The sequence below is a fragment of the Sarcophilus harrisii genome, chromosome X (assembly GCF_902635505.1).
Source record: "Sarcophilus harrisii chromosome X, mSarHar1.11, whole genome shotgun sequence".
Classification (NCBI taxonomy): Eukaryota; Metazoa; Chordata; class Mammalia; order Dasyuromorphia; family Dasyuridae; genus Sarcophilus; species Sarcophilus harrisii.
In genome coordinates, this window is record NC_045432.1 from 53,782,980 (window position 1) to 53,796,169 (window position 13,190).

A 13,190-nucleotide genomic window follows, 5' to 3' on the forward strand; every position below is an offset into this window, starting at 1 on the left:
GTTATAGACAAAATAATAGCTCCAGGTAAAAGAAATCTACTGAGTAGGTGTTATGGAATGTTTTCTGGAATTGTGATCTCTGGCCCAAACATGCCAGGAAAAAGTGAAACTTATTCATAGACACCTTGAACTAACTTATCTAGGAGTTTCACACAGCTAAACAAAGACCCGTCAACTCAATAGCCACTTTTTCTGCATGATACAGTCTCCAGAGCACTGCCAGAAGATGCAGCCTGCAGGGAATTTCAAAGGTCAATACCACCCACACTTAGAATAGATTTCTCCCCAATGAATTCAAGCTTACCCTCTTGGATTCCCTTAAAAGTCAGCCAAGTCTTCCACATTCCTTTCCTTGAAGATTAAAGACTACCCATTGCCTAAGTCATTTGTTTCCCTCCTCACATTCCATGATATGATTCAAGGCAAGAACTCTAGATTGGTGGATTCTCAACACTAAAACAGTTTGGAGATGATACCATCCACTGGCTGACTAGGAGAGCCTAGAAGACAAAGGCTGATTATGGGAGCTTAGGCACTGGGGTCACCTCCTTCACAAAAATCTGAGCCTTCCACTAGGTACAAAAAGCAGGCAGGATCTACAAAAGGGACTGGAGAACAATCCCTATTAAAAAAAACATTTATTATTTCTCAGAAAATCCCCCTATTCTTTCCTTCTGCTACAATCAAGAGTACATCAACAGGCAACACACACCCGACAACCCTTGTTTCCTCAGACTGAGCCAGGGACTTAAGACCAGGGCAGGGGGAAATGAGCTTTGCTTTAGGGTAAATGGTCACCATTCTGTTGCTAATACTGCTTGTCCTGTCTGTGCTGAGCTCCCGCTCCAGCTACCCAGTCCTATTGGCCAGCTTATTTAGGCACTTGTTATCTGCCTACTCCTAACTTGGTCAATTTCCACTTCTGAATTTCTAGACTAAACCTTTCTACTCCTCTTCTACCCTGCCCACAGTGATATCACAGAACTGTGTTGCTCCATTTGGATTTCAGATATGCACATGACCATCTGATATATCCTGTAACCTTTCTTATACCCATGAGACCCCCTTAATCTAACTGGCTACTTGGTCCCAATCATCCCTACCCTGCTTCATTCATCCTGTTGTCATCTAAAACCCAGCACTATAGTACATTGCACTGAAACTGTGATGCAATGAAAATATAATGGAAATGAGTGCTCTGGACACCAAGTGAAAGAAACATACTGTTTATGTGAGTGAATCTCAATAAAGTTTACTTCAAAAGGTGAGTTTTAAAAATACACATGTAGCAGATTTTCCACTAGTTAGTATTAAAACTTACAATACAAGGGAAATTGTTATATCCGTTTGAGCTTGATCCAAGTTAAAGAACAAAAAGATATTCAATTACAAATCCAACAATGTCAATTTCAATGTTACTTATATTTACATATTCTGAATTTTGCCATTTGAACCAAAATTGTATTTTTTTTTAATATAAAGTTTCTGTGAGTTCAAAAAGTGTGAAAATCCCTGAACTTAATGACCTGTAAGTTCCCTATTAATGATAAGAAATTCTCACATAATTCTCCTCAAAAGTGCCCTTAGAGTTTCACAACCCTACTCCATGAGCATTAGCCCACTTGGCAGAACTTCTTGGCAGCTCCCTCTCCTTTGCAAGGGATTCCTAGGGATTCAGAAGCTCAAATACACGTTAGCATGTAAATGATACACTGCTTTTGGAAATTCCCACTGTCTTCTATTACAATATTCAGAAATATACTTAAGATTCCACATTTACAACATTTAATCTTTTAACCACCCAACTCCAGCCCCCCTCCCCCCTCCCATCTAGGATCATCCCTCAATCCATAAGAACTTCTGGAGGAGGGAACTATTTTTGCAAGAGTGCCTAACATTTCTTTGTGTAAATTACTCTATGTAACTCTGTGTACATAGTACATGCTCGATACACGTTTGTATTCATTGAACTCATAAAGCAAAATTTCTGATGCTGGATAAAGAGTGACGGATCATCCATTCAAAAGATTGAAGGCTTTTCTTTACATACAATATTCTTCTCCAGCATGAATCTTCTGATGTTGAATAAGAGACGAACTCTGGCTGAAGGCTCTCTCACAATAACAACATTTATAGGGTTTTTCTCCAGTATGAGTTCTCTGATGTTTTGTAAGGTGTGAGCTTTGACTGAAAGCTTTCCCACATTCTTTACATTTGTATGGTTTCTCTCCAGTATGAGTTCCCCTATGTTCAATAAGGTGAGCACTCCTGCTAAAAGCTTTGCCACATTCATTACATTCATAGGGCTTCTCCCCTGTATGAGTTCGTTGATGTTGAATAAGGCCTGAGAGGCCACTAAAGGCTTTCCCACATTCATCACATTTAAAGGGTTTCTCCCCAGTATGAATGAATTTGTGTCTAGTAAGGGATGAAGTATCACTGAAAGCTTTTCCACATTCATCACATTTATAGGGCTTCTCCCCAGTATGAACTCTAAGATGTTGGGTAAGGTGTGTGCTCCTAGTGAATGCTTTCCCACATTCACTGCATTCATAAGGTTTCTCTCCAGTGTGAATTCTCTGATGCTGAGTGAGGTGTGTACTTTTGTTGAAAGCTTTCCCGCATTCACCGCATTCATAGGGCTTCTCTCCAGTGTGAATCCTCTGGTGTTGAGTGAGGGATGAACTCTTACTAAATGCTTTTCCACATTCACTACATTCATAGGGCTTTTCTCCAGTATGAGTTCTTTGATGTTTAGTAAGGGATGAGCTTTGGCTGAAGGCTTTCCCACATACATTACATTCATAGGGTCTCTCTCCAGTGTGGATTCTTTGATGGTCGATAAGGGATGAAGTTCGACTAAATGCTTTCCCACATTCTTTACACTTATAGAGTTTTTCTCCAGTATGAATTCTTTGATGTTCAGTAAGGTGTATGCTCTGACTGAAAGCTTTACCACATTCATTACATTTGAAGGGTTTCTCTCCAGTATGAGTTTTTTGGTGATGAATCAGGGATGAGCTCTGACTAAAGGCTCTATCACATGCATTACATTTAAATGGTCTCTCTCCAGTATGGAATCTCTGGTGTTTTGTAAGGGATGAACTCTGGCTGAAGGCTTTCCCACATTCCTTACATCCATAAGGTTTTTCCCCAGTATGGATTCTCTTATGCTGAATAAGGCTTGAGAGCCCACTGAAGGCTTTGTCACAATCACCACATTTATATGGTCTCTCTCCAGTATGAATGAACTGATGTCGATTAAGGGATGAAGCATCCTTGAAGGCTTTCCCACATTCAATGCATTTATAGGGTTTTTCTCCAGTATGAATCCTTTGATGCTGAGTAAGGTGTGTGCTCCGGGTAAAGGCTTTCCCACATTCAATACATTCATATGGTTTTTCTCCAGTATGAGTTCTTTGATGTTGAGTAAGATGTGTACTTTTGTTGAAGGCTTTCCCACATTCAGTGCATTCATAAGGTTTCTCTCCAGTGTGAATTCTCAGATGGTCAATAAGGGATGAACTCTGACTAAAGGCTCTATCACATTCATTACATTTAAAGGGTTTCTCCCCAGTGTGTGACCGCTGATGTTTCAAAAGGGATGAGTTCTGCCTAAAGGCACTCCCACATTCTGTACACTTAAAGGGTCTATCTGAACTATGAATGCCCACGTGTACAATAAGAGCTGAGCGGTTCCTAAATCCTTTCCCACATTCGCCACACTTCCAAGCCTTCTTCACTCCATAAAGTTTCTGAAGTTTAGCTAGATCTGAATTCTTTTTGAGGCTTTTTCCATGTGCATCACAATTAAGAAGGTTTTCTTCTGTAGGAGCATTCTGCTGTGTAACAAGTATAGACTTCAGACTGAAGGTTCCCTCAAATTCATTACATTCATGACCTTTGTCTCCAGCAGAAGTTTTCATGTGTGTCATTGTCATTTGCCTTATGTGGCTCTCCTGAAGGCCCTGCTCTCTCTCTAGTTGGCCCTTACAGTCCCAGCTTTCTAGAAACATAGAATCCCAGGAACCATCCCTTGTGAATCTTTCTATTATCTCCCCATGGGATGAGCCTTCTTCAGAAAAGTCATGCTTTGGAGAAGACTGCTTGATTTCAGGCTTAGTCTCCCAGTCTGAAAGACATACAAAATAAAAAGGTCGCCTATTTCCTGTGTCAGAAGACAGTAAACTGCTACAGTGAAAATAAGATAATGAATTTAAAAATGAAAATACTTTCACAACATAGACAGCTTTAACATCTCTTAAGTATACCATTAAAAGCAGAAGGAAGGACAAGTGGGCAGGAAAAGAGCAGATGTAGGAGACAGAATGGTCCACATCACATAGTAAACAAAGAGAATGAAAACAGCTTATCCAGAATTATGGGGTACTGGAAATACTAACTTGGTGAAAAGGAAAGGCTCTAATTCTGCCTCTGACACTCACCAGCTGTGTGACTCTGGAGAAGTCATTTAACCTCTGGATGCTTCAGTTTCCTAATATGTAAAATAGGAAAATCTCTATAGTACACAAAGAGTTTTTTGTGATAATCTATTTAAAACACTTTGCAAACTTTAAAGCTGACGATCAGAATATCTAGCCACAGAGATTTCACATTTAACAGAAGGATTTGTTAGCTGTTTTCCATATCTCAGAAACAAGAAATAATGTGTTTGACAGGAGAAGCACTGACCTGAAATAAGAAGGCTTTAGATTGAATTATGAGGGAGAGAGAAGGAAAAAAAAACTCAATAAAAGCACAAAACTAAATATTATGGAAAACACTGTGGACAGAACAGAATGAAGATTTCTGTAAAATGGTGGTGGTATCCAGAATCTAGAGATGAATAATCATCTGCAGGTGGATAACTATACATAAAATGCATATGTGCCTATACCAAAGCAAAAATCAAACTGTTAACAAAGTGAGCTTGAAAGGTGTAATACAAGAAATTAAACTTGATTTCACAGCTATCACTAAAACTGGGGGTTATGGACTGGGCTATAAATGGAAGCCAATACTTTATTCAAAAGAAACAGTTCTAATAGAAGGGGACAGATGGTATTAATGCACATTTGAAAGGTAAACATGTGTACAAAAATCCATAACCCTAGAGAATAAATTTAAAAAACTATTACAAGTAATCCACAACTTTAGCAAAGTTGCAGAATACAAAATAAATCCACATAAATCATCAACATTCTTATACATCACTAACAAAATCCAACAGCAAGAGACACAAAGAGAAATTCTATTTAAAATATCTGTTGATAGAATAAAATATTTGGGAATCTATCTGCCAAGGGAAAGTCAGGAACTATATGAGCTAAAATACAAAACATTTTCCACACAAATAAAGTCAGATCTAAACAATTGAAAAAATATCAAGTGCTCTTGGATAGATTGAGCGAATATAGTAAAGATGACAATACTACCTAAACTAATCTATTTATTTAGTGCTGTACCAATCAAACTCCCAAGAAACTATTTTACTAACCAAGAAAAAAAGAACAACAGAATTCAGCTGGAAGAACAAAAGGTCAAAAATTTCAAGGGAATTAATGAAGAGAAAAGCAAATTAAGGTGACCTAGTTCTACCAGATCTAAAACTATATTATAAAGCAGCGGTCATCAAAACCACTTGGTACTGGCTGAGAAATAGAGAAGTTGATCAGTGGAATAGGTTAGGTTCACAGAACAAAATAGTCCATGACTATAGCAATCTCTAGTGTTCAACAAACCCAAATCCCGCAGCTTTTGGGATAAGAACTCACTGTCTGACAAAAAGTGCTGGGAAATTTGGAAACTAGTATGGCAGAAACTAGGCACTGACCCACACTAACACCAAGATAAGGTCGAAATGGATTCATGATCTAGACATAAAGAATGATATTATAAACAAATTAGAAGAACATAGGATAGTTTACCTCTCAAATCTGTAGAGGAGGAAGGAATTTGTGACCAAAGAAGAAATAGAAATCATTACTGATCACAAAATGGATAATTTTGATTACATTAAGTTAAAAAGTTTTTGTACAAACAAAACTAATGCAGACAAGATTAGAAGGGAAGCAATAAACTGGGAAAACATTTTTACATTCAAAGGTTCTAATAAAGGTCTCATTTCTAAAATATATAGAGAATTTGACTCAAATTTTTAATAGTTCAAGCCATTCTCTAATTGATAAATAGTCAAAGGATATGAACAGACAATTTTCAGATGAAGAAATTGAAACTATTTGTAGTCATGAAAAGGAGTTCCAAATTACTATTGATTAGATAAATGCAAATTAAGACAATTCTAAGATAACACTATACACTATACAGATGACAGGAAGAGATAATGACAGATATTGGACTGTATGTGGGAAAACTGGGACACTGATACATCATAAGTAGAACTGTGAACGGATTCAACCATTCTAGAGAGCAGTTTGGAACTATGCTCAAAAAGTTATCAAACTGTGCATATCCTTTGACCCAGCGGTATTTCTACTGGGATTGTATCCCAAAGAGATATTAAAGAAGGGAAAAAATGTTTGTGGCAGCCCTTTTTGTAGTGGCAAGAAACTGGAAACTGAGTGGATGCCCATCAGTTGGAGAATGGCTGAATAAGTTATGGTATATGAATATTATGGAATATTATTGTTCTTTAAGAAATGACCAGTAGGATGATTTCAGAGAGGCTTGGAGATAAACTGATGCTAAGTGAAATAAGCAGAACCAGGCAACAACAAGACTATACAATGATCAATTCTGATGCACATGGCTTTCTTCAACAATAAGATGATTCAAATCAGTTCCACTTGTGCAGTCATGAAGAGAGCCATCTACACCCAGAGAGAGAACTGTAGGAACTGAGTGTGGACCACAACATAGCATTCTGACTCTCTCTGTTATTTGCTTCCATTTTGTTTTCTTTCTCAGTTTTTCTTTTGCTTTCTTCTTGACCTGATTTTTCTTGTGCAACAAGATAATGGTAGAAATATGTATACATATATTGGATTTAACATGTATTTTAACATATTTAACATGTTTACATGGAGTTTTAACAGCAAGGCAAGAAAAAGAAACAAGAGAACAATCATTGGCAAAAAAGAAATCAAATTATTGCTTTTTGCAGATGTATGATGATTTAGACAACCATAAAAGCACAACTAAAAAATAACTATGGCAAAGTTGTACAATATAAAATGAACACATATACAACATTAACATTTTAATATATTGTCAACAAAACCTATCAGGAAGAAAAAGCAAGAGAAATTTCATTTAAAATAATTACAAACAGTACAAAATACTTGCAGCTATCTGACAAGATACACAGGAACTATAAGAATACAAGTCACAAATAAAGACTGATTTAAGTAACTGAAGAAATATTAACTGCTCAGGGGTAGACTGAGTCAACATAATAAAAATGACAAAACTATCTACATTAATTTATTCATGCCAAACCAATCAAACTACCAAAGGATTACTTTATAAAATTTAAAAAGAAAAATCCTAAGAAAATTCATATAGAAGAACAAAAGGTCAAGAATCCTAAAGGAAATGATGAAAAAGTGGGACGAAAGAGAGCCTAGTATAGTAGTCTCAATCTCAAACTATACTACAACGCAATAATGGTCAAGATAATTCAGCATTGGTTAAGAAATAGGTCAATCAGTGCAACAGATTAGGTACACAACATATAAAAATAAACAAACATAATACTCTAATGTTGGATAAACCCAAAGATCCTAGTTACTGGGGGAAGAATACTTTTTGATAACTGGTGATAAAACTAGAAAGCAGGATAATAGAAACTAGGTATAAACAATATCTCACACAATATACCAAGATAAGCTCCAAACAGCTATGTGATTTAAATATGAAGTGTGATATCATAAACAAATTAGAAGAGCCAGGAAGAACTTACTTCCCAGATCTATGAAAAGAGTTTATGTCCAAATAAAAGATAGAAAGCCTCACAGAAAATAAAATGGATACTTTTAATTACAAAATATTGAAGAGTTTTTATACAAAAAAATACAGCTAAAATCAGAAGATAAAGCAGGAAAAGTGGGAAAAAGAAATCTTTGCAAGAGGTTTCTCTGACAAAGGTCTTATTTCTAAAATATACTGGGAATTAATTCAAATTTCTATGAGTTAATAGCCATTCCCTAATTGGTAAAGGGTCAAAAGATTTAAATAAGCACTTTGCAGTAAAAGAAATCCAGGCTATTATAGCTATGTGAAAAAAAAAATGTGCTTGCTTAGGAGTGTTAAACTCAGAAACAGATCCCTGTGAGCTGTACTGATTCAGAAAAATCACAGTTTAACCTCATCTGCGTTTTAATGTATTTTTATTTATTTTGTTAAACATTTCCCAAATACATTTATATCTAGTTTGTGTTGCACTGCACCTTTTCTCCCTAATACCTAATAATTAAAGAAGTGAATATCAAAACAATTCTGAGGTACCAGCTCACACCCATCAGATCAGCAAAGCTAACAAGAAAGGACAATGACATGCTAGAGGGATGGAGGACAAACAGGGACATTAAGTTACTGTTGGAGAAGGTACGAATTGGTCTAGTTATTTCTGAAAAGCAATTTGGAATGATTCCTCAAAGTTGTTACAACTATGCATATTCTTTTTTTTTTTTTAGATTGAACAGTAGTTTTTTTTTTTTTTATTAGTATTATAGCTTTTTATTTAAAAAACATATGTATGGGTAATTTTCCAACATTGACCCTTGCAAAACCTTCAGTTCCAAATTTTCCCTTCCCCCTCTCCCCCCATCCTCCCCTAGATGGCAGGTATTCCAATACATGTTAAATATGTTAAAATATATATTAAATCCAATATAGGTATACATAGTTATACAGTTGTCTTGCTGCACAAGAAAAGTCAGATCAAGAAGGAAAAAAAAAAACCTGAGAAGGAAAACAAAAATGCAAGCAAACAATAACAGAAAGAATGAAAATGCTATGTTGTGGTCCACACTGAGTTCCCATGATCCTCTCCCTGGGTGTAGATGGCTCTCTTCATTACTGAACAATTGGAACTGATTTGGTTCATCTCATTGTTGAAGATGGCCACGTCCATCAGAATTGATCATCATATAATATTGTTGAGGTGTATAATGATCTCCTGGTACTACTCATTTCACTTAGTATAGGTTCATGCAAGTCTCTCCAGGCCTTTCTGAAATCCTCCTGCTGGTCATTTCTTACAGAACAATAATATTCCATAACATTTATATACCATAATTTATTCAGCCATTCTCCAACTGATGGGCATCCACTCAGTTTCCAGTTCCTTGCCACTACAAAAAGGGCCGCCACAAACATTTTTGCACATGTGGGTCCTTTTCCCTTTTTATGCTCTGTTTGGGATACAAGCCCAGTAGTAACATTGCTGGGTCAAAGTGCATACCCTTTTAAATAAGCAATAATATTGCTAAAAAAAAAATTGCAGTAACATTAGTAAAGTCTGTATCCAAAAGAAAGAGGAAAAGGACCCATATGTCAAACAATATTTATGGTGGCTCTTTTTATAGTGACAAAGAACTGGAAACAAAGGGATGCTATCAATTGGGGGATGACTGAGCAAGTTATGATATATGAATGTTATGAAGTACTATTATGCTAAAAAAAATAAAGGGCCAGAACTTGAAACAAGGTACTAACTCACTGGAATTTATAGAAACAATGCTTATGTACTAAAGTTCACACCTTTAAGAGTTCACACATTAGCATTGGAAATTCACAAGTCAGGATTCAGTCAAGGAGATTCACAAGTCAGGAACCCACAATCCTACTCTCTCAGAGGAGGAGTCAATCTTAAAGTTCACACCTCTAAAAGAGCATATAAAAGGACAAGCCCACTAAATGCTCTTGGAGCCTCAGCCAGGAGTCAGTTTGGGAGACTGAGAAGCCAGGAGTCGGAGTTGACCTAGAGGCAGAAGCTGGAAGAGCTAAAGGACTACCAATAAGAGCTCTCAGAACCAAGGAGAGAGATAGGCCTCTAAGAAAACTAACTGCGTTATTTTGAAGGAGACAGTAAAGGAGACAAAAAATGATAAGTTTGGATTTTAACTCTCTGGCTGCATTTGAAGTGATTATTACTCTGAACTGAAATGAAGACTGCCTATAAAAGCTCCCCAAGAAATCTGCTCCCAGAGAATGATCATAATTTAGAGAAAATAATACTACATTTTGGCACCCGAACGTGGGACTGACACAATCCTGATTCCAGTGGAAAAGCCTCCGATCCTGATCTCAGTGGAAAAGTCTCCTCGACCCAGAAATTAGGGTGAGTACAACAAGGAAACTTTGTTAAAGAGCTAAAGTAATATTTCAGCTGAAATGGGACAGATATTTAGAAAACAGCTGTCTCTTAAAGGAAAATGTTTAGAGAGCATTGTCAGGGTTATGAAAAGCCAAGGTTTGATTATAATTGGGAGCAGATCATTGAACTTTTAGAAACTGTACAATATATATCTCCTTGGTTCTCTATGGAAAAAGAATTGGATCTAAACGAGTGGAAATTAGTATGAGAGGAACTTTGTCAATTCTACAATAAAAATGGACCTGACTCAATTTCCAAAGACACACTTAATACACATAATTTAATACAACTGGCTTTAGGAAATTATATAATTGTTAGACTAAGGAAAAAGAAGAGCAGGAGGGGAAGGTGCCAACTAAACTAGGTGAAAAGGATGAAGAATCAGATAAGAATTCACAGCAGGAGAAATTAGATCATTTCACATCTCATGACCCTCCCCCCTCAATTAACCCTTCATGGATAGAGGGAGAAGAAGGGGGAGAGGCAGTAACACAATCAGCACCTCTTATGAAGCAGCCTGTGATTAGATTAGAAAAGGCATTAGTTAAAGCAAAAAATAAAGGACAAGATGTATCTGATTTTATAAATGCATACCCTGTGATTGAAGAGATTGACTCTTCAGGTCAAAAAAGGAGAAGATACACTCCTTTTGATTTGGAGAAAATCAAGGATTTGAAAAAGTGTTGCACTCTTTATGGGGCTACATCATCTTATGTTAAAATGTTACTAGATAGTTTGGCCTACCTAGTAGCATTTTAACATAAGATGATGTAGCCCCATATAGAAATCCATAGCTAAGACATATTTAGAAACTGAACAGAACTTGTTGTGGCTTTCGAAGTATCATGAATTATGTAGGAGTCAAGCCAGATGCAACAGGCAAACAGGAGTTAATGTACAAATCGCTTTTGACCAACTAGCAGGTGAAGGTCAGTATGGAGAGAATTCAGAACAGATTAATTACCCCACAATAGCTTACGAGCAGATCGCAACGGCTGCTATAAAAGCTTGGGGTACCCTTCCAGGAAAAATTGAGGGGAGCCTTCACAAAAATAGAGCAAGGTTCCAAATTTTGCGGATTTTGTGGGATGTTTGCAAACAGTTGTAACAAGAACTATTGGAGAAAATGCAGCTACAGAAATAATGACCAGACTTTTGGCTAAGTTAAAGCTTTTTATTTTCAAAACATATGCACGGATAATTTTTCAACAATGATTCTTGCATAGCCTTGTGTTCCAAATTTCCCACTCCTTCCCCCCACTCCCTCCCCTGGATGGCAAGAAATCCAATATACGTTATATATGTTAAAATATATACAAAATAAATCCAGTATGTGTAAACATATTTATACAATTCTCTTGCTGCGCAAGAAAGATCAGATCAAAAAGGAAAGAAATTGAATAAGAAAACAAAATGCAAATGAACAATATCAAAATGAGTGAGAATGCTATGTTGTAATCCACATTCACTTCCCACAGGCCTCTCTCTGGGAGAAGATGGCTCTCTTCCTCACAAGATCATGGGAACTAGCCTCAATCATCTCATTGCTGGAAAGACTCATGTTCATCAGAATTGATCCTCTGATAATCTTGTTTATCATGTACAATGATCTCTTGGTCCTACTGATTTCACTTAGCATCTGATGTTCTTTTCATGTGCCGGCCCCATCACACTCCCCTTCCCAATGATACTGCATCTTTGGTGCTCTCCTCCTGCACCTGCTCTCATTCCCCATGCCTCCACCTCTACAATACTAGAGATCACTATCAAGTTCTATCCACCAGTACAGATTCCTGAGGGGGTCATTGTCTTGTAACCAACTTGTCCTTCCTCCTTTTTCAAGGAGTCCACATCTGTTTTATTCTTTATGCTTATTCCAGAGGCTATCATCTTAGGGTTAAGATCACATCCCTAAATGTGATTGTACCCTAAAACTCTGTCCTAGTTCCTCTTTTTTTTTGTACACTTTCTCCCTCGGTGGAGGATGGGGAATAAAGGAATCAGTATTTATTTATTAAGCATCTCCAGTGTGCCAGGTACTGTGCTAAGTGCTCTTCACAACCCTGGGAAGTAGAGCCCATTATCTTCATTTTCTTATTGAGCAAACTGAAGCTGAGAAATGAAGTGGCTTTGTCCAAGACCACAGAGCAAGTAAGTGTGAATTTGACTCCAGGCCCAGGGTTCTATATACTGTAGCAACACCCCATTACCTCCATGGTGATGTCAGCAGCTCCCAAGCTTACTGATCTTCTCTATGCGGATGATTCCTTGACCTCCACGTCCAGCCCCATTCTGTCTCCCGAATGCCAATGCTTTATCACCAAGTGGTTAGCAAACACTTTGAATTGATTACCCTCCAGGCACCTCAAACTCACTACATCTAAAACAGAATTTTATCCATGTCCTCTCCTCAAACAGACTCATCTTGACAAGTTACCCATTTCTGCTGAGGGCCTTACCTCCCTTCCAGTCTCCAAAATTCAATAGCTTGGGCTTTTGACCTCCTCACTCTCCCTCATCCCACACAGCTACCTGCTGTCTACCTCTTGCCCTTTCTATCTCCCCAGCATCTTTATCTCCTTCTTACCCACACAGTTAATACCTTAGTTCTTCCTAAGATATGAAGCCTCTTCTAACCCCTGAATTGTTAGTTCCATTGTTCACCAACTACTGAATTGTGAGCTTGAGATCAAGGAGCAGATCAGATCATTTGGATCTCTGAATCCCCACCACTCAACAGAGTACCTGGCACACAGTAGGAGCTTAAGAAATGCTTGTTGACCAAAGAGGACATACACAAAATGGCGAGCACCTGTAAAATATATATCAGCAAGAATTCTAACAACTAACA

General features: G+C 37.3%; 1 protein-coding gene across 1 annotated transcript in view; it reads right to left on the minus strand.

Annotated features, from left to right (window-relative positions):
- Positions 1 to 1,236: 1,236 nt before the first annotated feature.
- LOC100915720 (zinc finger protein 2 homolog) overlaps positions 1,237 to 13,190 on the minus strand; it is a 29,713-nt gene continuing 17,759 nt past the window's right edge. The window contains exon 6 of the mRNA XM_031945173.1: positions 1,237 to 4,132. Coding sequence (XP_031801033.1) covers positions 2,043 to 4,132 — 2,090 coding nt within the window. The 3' untranslated portion in view covers positions 1,237 to 2,042. The remainder of the gene's footprint in view (positions 4,133 to 13,190) is intronic.